Source organism: Oryzias melastigma, linkage group LG4 (genome assembly GCF_002922805.2).
Source record: "Oryzias melastigma strain HK-1 linkage group LG4, ASM292280v2, whole genome shotgun sequence".
Taxonomy (NCBI): Eukaryota; Metazoa; Chordata; class Actinopteri; order Beloniformes; family Adrianichthyidae; genus Oryzias; species Oryzias melastigma.
This window is the reverse complement of record NC_050515.1, coordinates 26,302,686-26,315,765: the sequence shown is the minus strand read 5'-3', so window position 1 is coordinate 26,315,765 and position 13,080 is coordinate 26,302,686. Positions and strand designations below refer to the sequence as shown.

Below are 13,080 nucleotides of genomic sequence, written 5' to 3'. Positions count from 1 at the left end.
AGTACATAAAAGCTGAAAAAATACAAACCATTTGGTTAGAATTAGAAAAAATATACTTGTTATCGGGCTTTACAAGATTCAATTACTATCAGTTAGCATTTTTAGCTTATTTTTCCCTTTTGAATGCTTTTGTGGAACTATTTTCTTTCTAGACTTTGATTTCTTACAAAATTTATTGTAAAGTAAAAAATGCTCCTGCATGGACAGATCTCTTTACTACTTTCTAGTGATTTTCTTTCTTAAAATTATAGTGTTCTTTTTCTATTTTGCAGGACGGTTTCCAAAAACATGCTTCATATATTAATTGATTACTCTAAATTGCTCCTAGGTGTGAATGTGATTGTGTATGGGTGTGTGACTGTGGCCCTGCGACAGACTGGGGACCTCTCCGGGGTGTTTCTTGCCTTCGCCCAGAAGTGTCCGGGTTAGGCTCCGGCATCCCCATGACCCCAAAAGGGATAAAGTGGCTTAGAAGATGGATGGAATTGATGGATGGAGTGTTCAAAAAGAGGCCAAACCAGCTGTAAGGATCACGCGGCAGACAAATCAAAGAAACTGAGCACCACTTTGATCCCATTAACCAACTATCTCACGTTGTTTTGTTTCGCAACTAAATCAACAAGCAGGTCAGCAAGTTGAACTGAAGGCCCCGAAAGCCTGTACGCAATACCTATTTGTAGCAGAAACGATGGAGGCCATTGTCTATTCTTGTGAGAGCCCCAACAGATATTTTATTTTGAAGATCGGGCATCTTATGCCATGATTAGTGCCTCACCTATGAACACTTCCTGTCTGCTCGATCTTATTTATGTGCTAAGGCAGAAGACTCAGTTTTAATTTTTTCTTCATATTTTCTTTCACCTTTGTACCTGTTTTCAGTGGCCATGCTCAACAACTAGGAAAAAAAACAACAACTTTTAAACCTTCACTCCCACTTATTCCCGGCTGTGTCTGAATTTCAATGCCATCAATTAGCTCTTTTAGCTCCATTAAATTTGCTTTAGTTTCAATATGATACCAAAGGAGGATTTTAAATATATGCATGAATTATATCTATTTTTTTTTGTCAAATGTTGCATCCAGAGTAATAAAAACAATCAGAAAAGTCAAGAATAACATTTGTTTGAGTTTTTTTTAAACTTATCTAAAATAAAGGCCATCACACAGCTTGATAAAGCAACCTCAGATATGTCCATGTCCTCACCAGACGCTCCACATACCAGGATTCAAGAAGAAGATTTTAACATGCTGTTAAAAGCTTAACAATAAAGGATAAAAGGGTTTGACACTTCCAATAGATTCATCTGACCTGCAATGGCTGTAAAACCAACAAATAAGATCTCTGTTGTCGGGTGCAAACCAGGTGCACTTTGTGAGCTGGATCAAAAGGTCATGTCCTGGTTACATAGTTATGGAACACGACTAGAATAAGAAACAGAACTTTTCCTGTGGAGCAGCAGCATGTGTGAGGTTAAAATGTTTATGGAATCAACCAAATGCTGAAAAAGGTAATTAAACTACATCATTTCCTGTGATTCTTGACATTCACACACATGGAGAGTTTTTTTTTTTTTTTATATATGTCTATACGGTTGTGTTGTTTGGAACATAACGTGCTAAACTATCTTACCAAAATACTCCTCAGATGGCGGGTTGTCCATGTCAAACAGCATCTTCTTGGTCAGGCGCTCCAGTTCATCCTCTGGATGAGCGCTGCCCTGAGAAACAGACAAACAGAGTAACTCACTTCAAAGTCTCACTTCAAGCCGAAAGATTTTCAAAAACAGGATTTTAATGTACAGAGATGAAGCCGGTCTCGAGGTCAAACAGAACACATTCAGCGCGATTAACATGCAGTGGCTGATTCTCAGCTTGCCTTTGTCCTCTGAGATATCTGACTCTGGTTCAGATTCTCCTCTGTGCAACTCGCACACAGGGGAAAAAAGAGCTGTGACCTTCACTGATCCCTGCATTCTGAAATAATAATAGCAAAAACAAAAGACTTGAAAAAAAAGGGATCTTTGAGGTCTTGTATGTTGGGGAAATGGGTCAGGAGATGGTTATTCAGATAAACTGAGCACCAAAAGAGCTCAGTTTAGAGCTGTGCTGAAAAAGCGTGACATAACTCTCTGAAGATGCCTCATCCTTCCTTTCCTGGTAAGCCGGCCCTCCTCCTTATCACGCTGTCTCTGACATCTGCCTGCTGTGTGTTTGTGCGAGCTGCTGTGTTGTGCCTGACATTTTCTGCCAATCATCCTCAGAGCCGGAGAACCCCCCTCCCTGCTGATGGAAGCGCTTGCAGCACGATCCCATCACAGGTGCGTGTCCTTTTCAGACACCCAGGAGATCTGAACTTGAAGCGTCTTGGAACCCAGCGACACTCCGAAGACTTTCTCTCAATCTGGACCCGGCTGAATCTTCGCAGTGGATTTGATTTTCAATACTCCATCCTAGACTAAAATCTGAGCTGACCTTTGAGCTGCTCCTAATTGCGACGTCTGGGAGTCGTCCAAATGTCTGGTTTTGAACTAAATTATCCAGGCTTTACTCACTCACATAAATAAATATGAAACATCAATAGAAGATTAACTGAAAAAAAAATGTTTTGTATTCAGACTGTAAGAAAGCATGTCATTATTCAATGTGCAATGTTTACTTCTTTCATTCAACCTTCAGACTATTTTTTTCTGAAACTTTTGTTACTCAAGTCAAAGAGCTGTCAAGGTGTTATTTTATTCATGTAATAACTTTAATAGAAAGCTTTTAGAGGTTTCATGTCAGAGGTTTTATCTAAAAAAAATCTAATAAAATTTTAGTTTTATTGAAAAAGAAAGGAAATTAATGATTGTTGATCTATTTCTCCTATTTGATAATCCCAGAAGCTTGGAATTCATGAAGAATACTGAACAAATTCAAGTCATTTTTTTACAAAGCATTAGTGATCCTTTTTGATATAATAACAAATTCTTAGATAGTTTGGGGAAGATGATCACCAGAAGTGTAAAAAATGTATTTAGCTACCAAAAAAAAAATCAAAGATAAAATCCACTTAGCATAGGAAAGCTACTTTTAGTGATGCTTTATTATCCGCTTTATTTCTGATTGTGAAGAACCTCCACATAATAATTTTAGTACATGGTTTAGAGATCCAGATTTACTGCTACTTAGTTTTAAATATGGTTCATTATCATGATTTCAATGAATAAGGCAGATTAAAAAAAAACAATATCTCAAAATATAGTTATTTTTATTATAAGTCACGCACTTATAAGATCTGAAAAGAAATTACAATCGGAAAAAGCTCCACAGCACTATACTCCCACCACCATGTTTTAACATGAGGACTTCACTTTTTAAGGATTGAATAGTTCTCCCATACTTCACTACATTTAAACATCATCTACAAGTTTAAAAAAAATTCTGTTTGGTCAAATGTTGATATAATATCCAGTTTGGTTTTAATATGCTGGAATGTGAGCAAACCTGTTTTCTTGAGCTTGAAGGCCAACACACTGAACACCACGAACAACATGCCGGCCACATAGATTTTTCAGGACTGTTCAGTTTGTTTCATTCAAAAACTGATTCTTTTTTAGTTCTAAGGTTTTAAATATGAGGCTAAATAAAATATCATGTTGACCTTAAAGGGCATTAAAATTAAATTAATGAAGCCTTGTAGAAACAGCCACATACTAAGTCTTAAACTCTAAAAAATCAAGCCAAAGAGCTGAAACAATCTACACCCAATAACATCACAGCTTATATGACTCCAATAACCTGGAGTTAATGTGTTTTTGTCTTGTTTAATTATTAATTGACATAGATATGGAGTCGTTTTAGACTAAACCAATGGAGCGCCAGAATCGTTTCTTTACATACCTTTCTGTTTTAACTGTGTAGAAATAATTAACTCTTTTCTGTTTGGTTGTTTCAATATTGTGAACTTAAAAAATAAACCAACGCAAGTGTCAGACTTTTGTCCTCTCCATGTGTTTAATCCAACACTGCTCCTCATTTGCTAATGGATGTTTGATTGCACAGAAACGGTGTTGTCAAGAGTATAAAGAATGCAAGCATGTATAAGAAGGGTGGGTGTTTGTGTATGAATGAGAAAAACATTGTTAAGTGTTTGGGAGAACCAAAAGATGGTAAAAAAGGAACTATAGAAATGTGGATCATGAAGCATTTATGTCGCTCTTGGGTTTTCTGAATTTCTCAGAGCATTGCACGATCTGACCTTGGGGTGAACTTGCTGAAACGTCCACTCCTGGGAAGGCGGGCAACAGTCTCTGATGTTTTCCACTTGTGAATTAAAAGTCTCACAGCAGAGTGACGGTCTGTAAATTGTTTCGATATTGCCTCTGCATGTCACAGAGATGAAAGGGACAAACCACCTCTCAAAGGTCACAGTTTGTGGGATTTAGCCTTGAAATAATGTTAAATATTTTACACAACAGCAAAGTTTTTAAACAGCTGTTTAGCTAGTTAGAGGCTTTTTTGTTGTTGTTTAAAAGAATGACGATTTTTAACCGGAGTCATAAAATTTTAGACAAAGCAAACGGCAATATTACTGCAGAGACCAGAGACAGAAGGAATATTTAATAAAAATTAGAATGGTCCTAAATCCAACAAGAAGTGGTTAAAGTTCATTAATTAATTTTAAGGTGATAAACTGAATTTAAAAAGTTGATATTTTAAGATTAGGGTTGCCCATTGACTGCATATAGAGAACTGGACAGAGTGCGTGAGATGTCACCCTTAAAAAAACGACGAACTTCTGGTTCTAAACTAATTAAGTCAATTTAGTCGCCATTTTTCCACAATATGTGCAACGCCATGTTGGAAAAAGACGTCCTCAGTAATCCGTGATTGGTCTGTCTGTCTAAGTCTAAATTTTCGACCACTTTCTCCAATCAGTAGTGAGCATGCTTGAAGGCCACACCCCTTTCACTAAAAGTGGGCTCAGGAGAATCTGTCAATCAAACGCTTTGAACATTTGATGCTTGGCCACCTATTTTATTGAGTCATCTGATTAGTCAGTTTAAAAATTGAATAACTTCCAATAATATATATATATATATAAATAGGATTAGAATACATGTTTAAAAAGGTATTAGAGCAACAATGGTTATTTTGACAAATAAAATGACTGAATAATAGTGGTTTATTTTTCTATAGAAATTCATGGAATTCTTTGGCTTTTTGGGACCAGCGGGTACTTCCTATTTGGAACGCGAGGGGGGAGGGAGTCTCTCAGTCCAGTTCTCTCTATAGAGTCATTGGGGTGGCCCAAAACATAGTAAGTTTAATCAAGTGCAGTATTCTTTATTTTTTGTTTAATCGTATCAAAGGGGTAAATGGAAACATGAAAATCGGTTAGCCTACAGTTCATGTTCATTTTATTCCCAAGGGTTTTGATATAAACTCAAAAGGTCAAAGACACAGATTGGAAAGAAAAAGTTGTTTCCATTTGGTCTGTTTTATGTTGTCCATGCTCATAATGTGATTGTTCGTTATACTATGATCTGATATGGATGACTTGAGGCCCTGTTTTTTTTTATTTTTTTTGTTTCTTTTGTCTTCTTACATTTAAATTACTCATCCGGTTTTTGTCTTAAACGTTCATCCCGTTACTAAATAATATTATGTTTCTTTTCTTGTTCTATTTTGTTATTTGGGTGAACCATAGTTAGTGTTCTATGTTAGGTTGAGTGGTTCTTTGCATTTTCTGGACTCTGTAGCATTTCTTCACCTTCTTGTTTCCTCTTTGGTTTTTGATTCCTTATGTTCTGTTGTATTTCTTTGTTTAGGGTCCATATTGGATCCTTGCAGCATTCCATTGAGTGTCTTTTCTCCTCCAGTCTGTCCCACTCCTCAGTGATGATGGTCAGTTCATTGAATGTCCTGTTAGATGACAGTCATGTGCAATGGGATGTTCTGATGACCATGGTAAATTCTGTGTGTAAGTTTAAAGTATATAGTGTTTTTTTATGCTGCTGTCCTCTTTGTGTTAGATTTTCATGTCCATAAAGGTCATTGTGTTTTCCTTTTCTTCCTATTGGCTGAACTATATATTGTCTGTAGCACTCAGAGAGCTACATTTTTTTCTAGAATTAAATTCACATATGTTTTCCACAGTGGGGGCATAAATGGGTCGGTGCTGTTTTGTTGTTTGTTCCAGGACTTCCATAAAGATGCTGCTCAATGCAGTTGATAGAGGACCACTCATTGTCAAGCCTTCTTTTTGTCTGTAGATGGGTTTTTAAAGCAGAAATAGGTGAATTTTGCACAAAAATAATAATAAGGGAGGATATGTCGTCTACTGAAGGGTTTGTGTGTTTTTTTTGAGAGTCATGTCCTTTCTGAGTTTATTCTGAACAATTTGCAGTGTGACGTCAACTAGGGTGGTTAATGAATAGTAAGATGACATCATGTGAGATGAAGATTTAGTCTTTTTAACCCTTTTACTTTTGAGTTCTTGTTCCTGTTTTTCCGACTTTTTGAAGAGGTCTCCTGTTTTTCCAAGCTTGTGTTCTCTTATTTCGACCAGGCACTTTAAACATTTGTGTGTTACTGTTCACAATAAGGCACGAGGAAGCGGTTGTGATTCTGCCATTCAGCTTAGTTCTATCTGCAGCGGTCGCTTAAATCTTGTTCAGTTTTCCTTACTCTTTTCCTTATCAGGGGCTTCTCTTGCTGGTGACTTTTTTCCTGCATATATACTGTATTAAGGCTCAGTGCTGAAATATTCTGCTGTTTGCATCTTAGATATATCTTTATTGTTTTTCGAGCCATTCTCTACAATCTATCCAGACATAGAAGAACAAGATGCATTCTTGTCCAAAATATTCACAGAGTAGATCATGTTCTCTTTGTCTTTTGTATGTTTTAAGTTGTTTTTTTCTCCTGTAATGAGGTAAACTCAGATGCAGTTTATCTAGAGTCCTCCTGATGTTGTGTTACACCGTATATAAGTTGCACATTAAATTTATGTCTCTTTCAATGGGTGTCAATTTTTTTTGTGCGACACTTGTCCAAAAATATGTTGATAAACTTGACGTTCCAGACATGTGTAGGAGTTTTCAAAGTTTTAAGCCTTATCTAAGAGTTCATGAAAGAGATCAAAGTTTCTCCCAGTACGGGGAGCCTCACCACCTGCTGGATCTGAATGACGATCGCTTTTAGCGGTACTTCTGTCTCTCTGTGACAACTTGCTGTCCAACATTAGTTTGAGGAGGGGAAATATAAAATTGAGAAACTGTACATTGTTGATGCAAATAAGAAAACAATCAAATTTCAAGAGTAGAACAATCAGATTCTCCTCCAGGTTGGTTTTGGACAATCACCTGCTGATTATCAACACATCACAGGTCAAAGCTGTCGCTTGACGCAACACATCTTCTTTGAGAATATTCAGATATTTGAACTCTGAATATCTGTGACACCCAAATTGCACTGCGATGCCTGAAACCTGCTGCTACTAGACTGCCCAATGCTCAAATTGCAGTGCAGGATCTCTGGTCGCGCCGCTACATTGATTTAAAAATTGAAACAGGACGCACCTGCTGGGCGAATCGCATTTGGTGCAAATACAGCTTGAGAAGGCCCTTCTACGAGGACTGCAACCAGGTGGAGGGGGTCATGGACACTCTAATAGACCTGACAAATTTGTCTGGCAGGCTACTCCCATTACAAACAGCTAAAAAAGACACGTAATGGGGGCACAAAACTTTTCAAGAAAAAATGCAGGCCAGAAACAAGTCAAGGTAACTACAAAAAAAAAAAAAAAAAAAATCCTGTACATTCAGTTGTGATTGTTTTCAAATGCTCTTCAAGCTACAAGTCAATTGTTTCCATCTGGTTGGTTAATATCTACTATATATATTATATATTAAGAAAAAGCTTAGATGAGAGGCATTCATTTAGAGAATGTGTAGTTTTGTTCATCATCTTTCATAACATGAGCATTATTTTATGCTCAGTTAGCTTCAGGTCTCTGTTTCTCTGAGCTGCTGCTCCATCAGATGACTGCAAATACATCTCCTTCAAATACTTTTTACAAGATCTGCAAGAGTATCTTGCTGCCAACATTGGAGGATCTCACTTTCCCTATGAAGCACAGGCTGTTCTCTCCCTTCTAGTAAACAGACGTAGTGTCGCAAACTTGATATCATCACATTACATGCGAAATGATTCCAGCCAATGATCTGGTAAACTCATTTATTGAGACGGAGTTCTGTTTACTGACCACTCCGTTTCAGCAAGCGTCCAAGCTTTATGATGCATGACTTCTGCTGGCGCTGGCTCCGTTTGGAGTGGGCTGATAATGGAAACCCAAACAGTAAGGCTCATTAACTCAGAGGGATCAGCACATTCGATGTGAGAATGTGTCCGCCATGCAGAAGCGCTCTCCGGAGAGCAGCTGGGCCTGAGCTCGTGGAGTCTTTGGCACCTCATGCTTCCTCAGCTGATGACGGAGGATTAGGCTCAGATGAAAGAGAACATTCCTCGATGGTTTGGTATTGCTCGGCTGTCACATTAAGTTCTGATCCTTATCATAATAGCATACAGCGGTCATGTACAATCGGGCTGAAAGCAGGAAGGAGAAAACAAACTTGTTCTTCAGGAAGGCGCTCTTGTTGACAACCTTCCTCTCATTACGCCTGTACTCTGACTTTGACACAGAGAAGCGGACAATTTAACATAGGTAATCTCAGCTCCACATCAAAAGCTCACTGCAGAAGGAGCGGAATGCTGCTATTACCAGAAAGAGGCTTTTGAGTTTAAGCTTCATTTATAACTTATCCACTCTGCGACACCCCGCAGCAACGCACTGCCACAGAGTTTAAAGCACCTTGTTAGAGAGTCTTTTGTAACAGCATGGAATAATTTTTCACTTGAATAAGAGAGAGAAATTGCTTCCCTGCATGCTTTATGATTGCCTCATAGTTTTTTTGTTCAGCCTTTCAAAGCCAACAATAGGAACTTTAAAGGAGCTATATGTGCTGCAGACGTGATGTTCCAACTTCTGTTTGCCTTGATTTTATTTTGCCTGCGCCCGGGGACACTCGGTTGCATTTCCACTGAGGTTACATCTTAAATTTAGCAGCAACTGGTGCACCTATTTCCCACTGATCTGTACGTCAAACGGAAAGAGACTCCTGATGGACCAGCAAATGTCCTCAGATCATTTGGAGAGCGTTCTGTGATGCCGTAACACTTCACATACAAAAAAATAAATTAAAAAAACGGAGTCTGTGTATGACCAGACAATAGCCAGAGTGCTGATGATCACCCGCCTGCCACATCTATGAATGAGACAGAGAACACCACCCGCTGTGGCATTGCCATTGTGTCAGACCTGATCTGGCGGGTGGGCTGAGGGCTTCGGGGGACTCTTGCTGTGCTCCTGCCTAACGCCCTGACAGAGCTCAGGCTCTGTCGTTCCCGCTCAGACTAAAGTGATAGAAGGAGAGCAGCAGAGGCAGGTTTTTTCAGGGCATCAGATCTGCACCTTTGTTAGAGGAGCTGGAACAAAAGAGTGACAGAACAACAGGAACTATTTACACACATCACCTGCCAAAGGATGGAACAAGCGAACGCGCAGATCTGTAGGATGAAACGGGCTCCAGCGCATCTGCTCTGTCAGTCACAATGATAACGCAGCATCACTACATGCGCTTCAATGTGACAAGGATGAAAATAGTGGATTGATCTGATGCTGCTGGCAGACAAAGCATACACGGGAACACGATCCAAATGTTCTTAGGATTCAACCAACATCCAACAATGGTTAACAGTTCTGCAGCATGGACAAGAGGATAAGAAGGAGCATAATCCTGGGACAACACAACTGCCCGTGACTCAGATTTTTGACCAAAAATATTATTTAAACAGAAGTGAAATTAGGTGTATACGAAGTCTAAATGAAACTTTTAGGACAAATAATCAATAAAAAATAATTACGACACCTTGTTGGGCAGATACATCCAGGTAATGTCTATGGAAAATAGAGATTGACCAATAATTGAATGCAGGACTCCTTCACAAAGTAAAACACTGAGAAAAAGCCGCAAATAAAAAATAAAAAAAAGATTGTCAAAACAAACAGAATCATGGTATTGTCTTTCTCACATACTTCAGTACTCCTTTCTTTAAATAACTTTGATTTATAGAACTTTGTCGTCTGTCAGTTGAAGTCAAACTCGCATTAGTAAAGAACAGCAAGAAGTAAAAGTTGTAAAAGTTAAGAGAATGAAACCATCTGTAAGAAAAAAAAAACATTCGGAATTAAGATGTTCTAAAACACAGGAGGGAAAAAAATCTACTGGTTTTCCATCTCAAAATGTGCAAACAAAAAGTTGGTGAGAAAATGTAAGGACAATTGTTAAAAATCATATTTTATAAACAATAAACAGGAAACCTTCTCCTTATATGTCGAAGTGTAAAAATGTTGACCATTTCTCAAATAAAGCTGTAAACTCAACTTTCTTGGAGTCACTAATCCATTCTGTTTTTGGCAGAATATTAACTAAAAACTGATTTATTCTTCTGACTTAGGAATGGACTACATTTTTAAACTTAACTTGCCAACATAATGATTGCTTTTAAAGTTGTCTGTTTTTATGCTTTAAAACTATGAAATCCTAATCTAATAATTTAGGAAGAAAGTGTGCTAAGACACTGTGAGAAACTAATGTGAATTCTGTGCATGAATTCCAGGGTTTTCAGTAGAGGTGTGTATCGGCAAAAGTCTGGCGATACAGATTTATCCTGAAGCACGTCTTACGATACAATACATGTCACGATATATTCCAAGACTGTATCAGAGCAATTCTTCACAAATTATCTTTAAAGAGAATAAATTAGAAAAAAAACTCTACCTGAATATTAACAGACCTTTCATGTTAATAAAATTATTAAAAAAAAATAATTTTATTTAATGATCACAACTCTTTCATACACAAGTTGTTTTTATCCGAGCAAGTTTATGCTGCTTTTCTTTTGGTAAATTAGGAGATATTTGTTATAAAGGGAACAGACAATACTGTCCGATTTCCACGACAAAATATTTTTTAATATAAGAAAAAAAACAAAACATAGAATGAATGTGCTTTAACCAAAAAGATCTAAAAGTATGATTGCGAAAATAATGTGCTGTAAAGTAATACAGTCTGTGTTCAAGTGGAAAACAAAAGTAAGACGATGAACTACGTTTGCTCATAAATAATTAATTAAATAACTTTTAAATCGATACAAATATTTTTAAATGAATTATTCTCATATATTGCAGAATTGATTCTTACCTACAGCTCTAGTTTTTGATGTGAGAAAAGTGGGGACTGAAACCTTTACAAAGTAAACTTCAATGAAAAAAAAAAATTCTGCTGTGCATATATATTTCATAAGCCGGCAAGTTCTAAACTAAATCAAATTTTGAAAAGATCCACTCCAATGAAAATCATGTTTTTGGTGTTTTTAACATGTTGTTGTGGCATTTTTCTCATGATATACATGCACACGAGTTTAAGATTAAAACTGCATTTCGAAGTATTTCTTTATCCAAAATGGCAAAATACAAATTGAAAAAGCTTCCTTTTGTGATGCTGCGAGTGAAATAGGCGAGCTAAAGTCTCCCTGCTCCGCTCTATTCATAATACAGACAAATAGATCCCTGTACGTCTTTGTTTTCCTTATCTGATCTGGCCCTAAACTATATGGCTCCAATATTACTCGATATTTTTTTTGCACCGTTAATGTTAGCTTGGAATCGTAAGGGATCGAGAGAGCATGCAACCAAAGGGATCCTGGGGGACCTTGGAGGCTTACTTCTGTGCCAACTGTCCTGCCCACAACTCTGTTCTGATCAACTCCTGCTGCTCTGCACAAACTTTTCCTAGAAAACAACAAATGTTTTTAGCTAAAAACTGTATAATCATAATTAAAAGGCAACTGGGAACACTTATACAACAGATTAAATATGATTGGAGTTGGCTGCTCAGTTTAGGTTTCTTTATATCACTGTGCAGAGTTAGTCAGACTGGAGTGTCTTATTGGGGTAAATTTCAAGTGGAATGTGGAGAAATGTCCATATTAGAGTAAGAACAATTCTAAAACCTACCAATTCCTCTATTAACTTTGGTACAAGTGTTTCTACCAGACATTTTGTGTCAGCGAGAGTAGAGGTAGACTCATTCCTACCAAAAGCACAAACACTGAAGATGAACAAGTGCTTAAACATCTGTGTGTCGTCTCTCTGGACTCAGGTGGGGGTTGAGCAGAACTAACAAGCAAAAGACAGAGTTCTGATTTAAAAGCATCAAAACAGGAAGGCAACACTCAGATTTTTTTCATAGTTCATCAGCAAATCCTGCTTGGTTTTTATGCATTTTCTGACAAATAAGTAAATGAAGTCCTGCATCACAAATGGCACTGGAAACCAAAAGACAAAAGAGAAATTTTAAAGAAATAAACAGAAAACCTATTCTTAATCAAAACACTATTCTACATTTTGTCAACGAATTCAAATTGTTCCTTTATCCTAATATTGTTTGTATCTATCTAACACACTGTTTTTGCATTGTTTGGAGAATCCTCCACACGAGAGTGGAGAGGTATGACAATACAGTTCATGGGGTTCACAAAGGCAAAAAAATGTTGGGAACCACAAGGATGAGTCACATGTCAAGAATGTCAGGCAGATTTCACATCTGTACGACTCAACAGCAAATACAACTACCAACCACAGAGCTCCCCTAATGTTACCAAATGAAATGACACCGTCATACTAGTACTTTTTCATGTATGGAATTTATACTTGAATCAATCCACTAAGATAGTAAAACTAAAGCAGTTGTTCAAAGTCTTCTAAATACAGAAAACCTCCAGTTTCATGTAATTTAGGTAAAATTACTGTTCTGAGCTTTTCTGTTGGAGCTGAATTGACCAGCAAGGCCGGGTATTGGCATGGGGAGGCAATGCCCCCTAAATACCACGACTGCTACCCAAAATGTGATGATCTGCAAAAATCCACAATTAACTAAAGAAAAAAATATAACTAGATTTGCAATTCCTGAAGAA

At 37.4% G+C, this 13,080-nt stretch overlaps 1 protein-coding gene across 1 annotated transcript in view; it reads right to left on the bottom strand.

Moving 5' to 3' along the window:
* Window positions 1-13,080, bottom strand: part of lpp (LIM domain containing preferred translocation partner in lipoma) — a gene marked incomplete in the record, with an annotated part of 191,134 nt that overhangs the window by 48,742 nt on the left and 129,312 nt on the right. Inside the window, 1 exon segment of the mRNA XM_024279088.2 lies at window positions 1,631-1,718. Within this exon segment, the coding sequence (XP_024134856.1) occupies window positions 1,631-1,718 (88 nt within the window).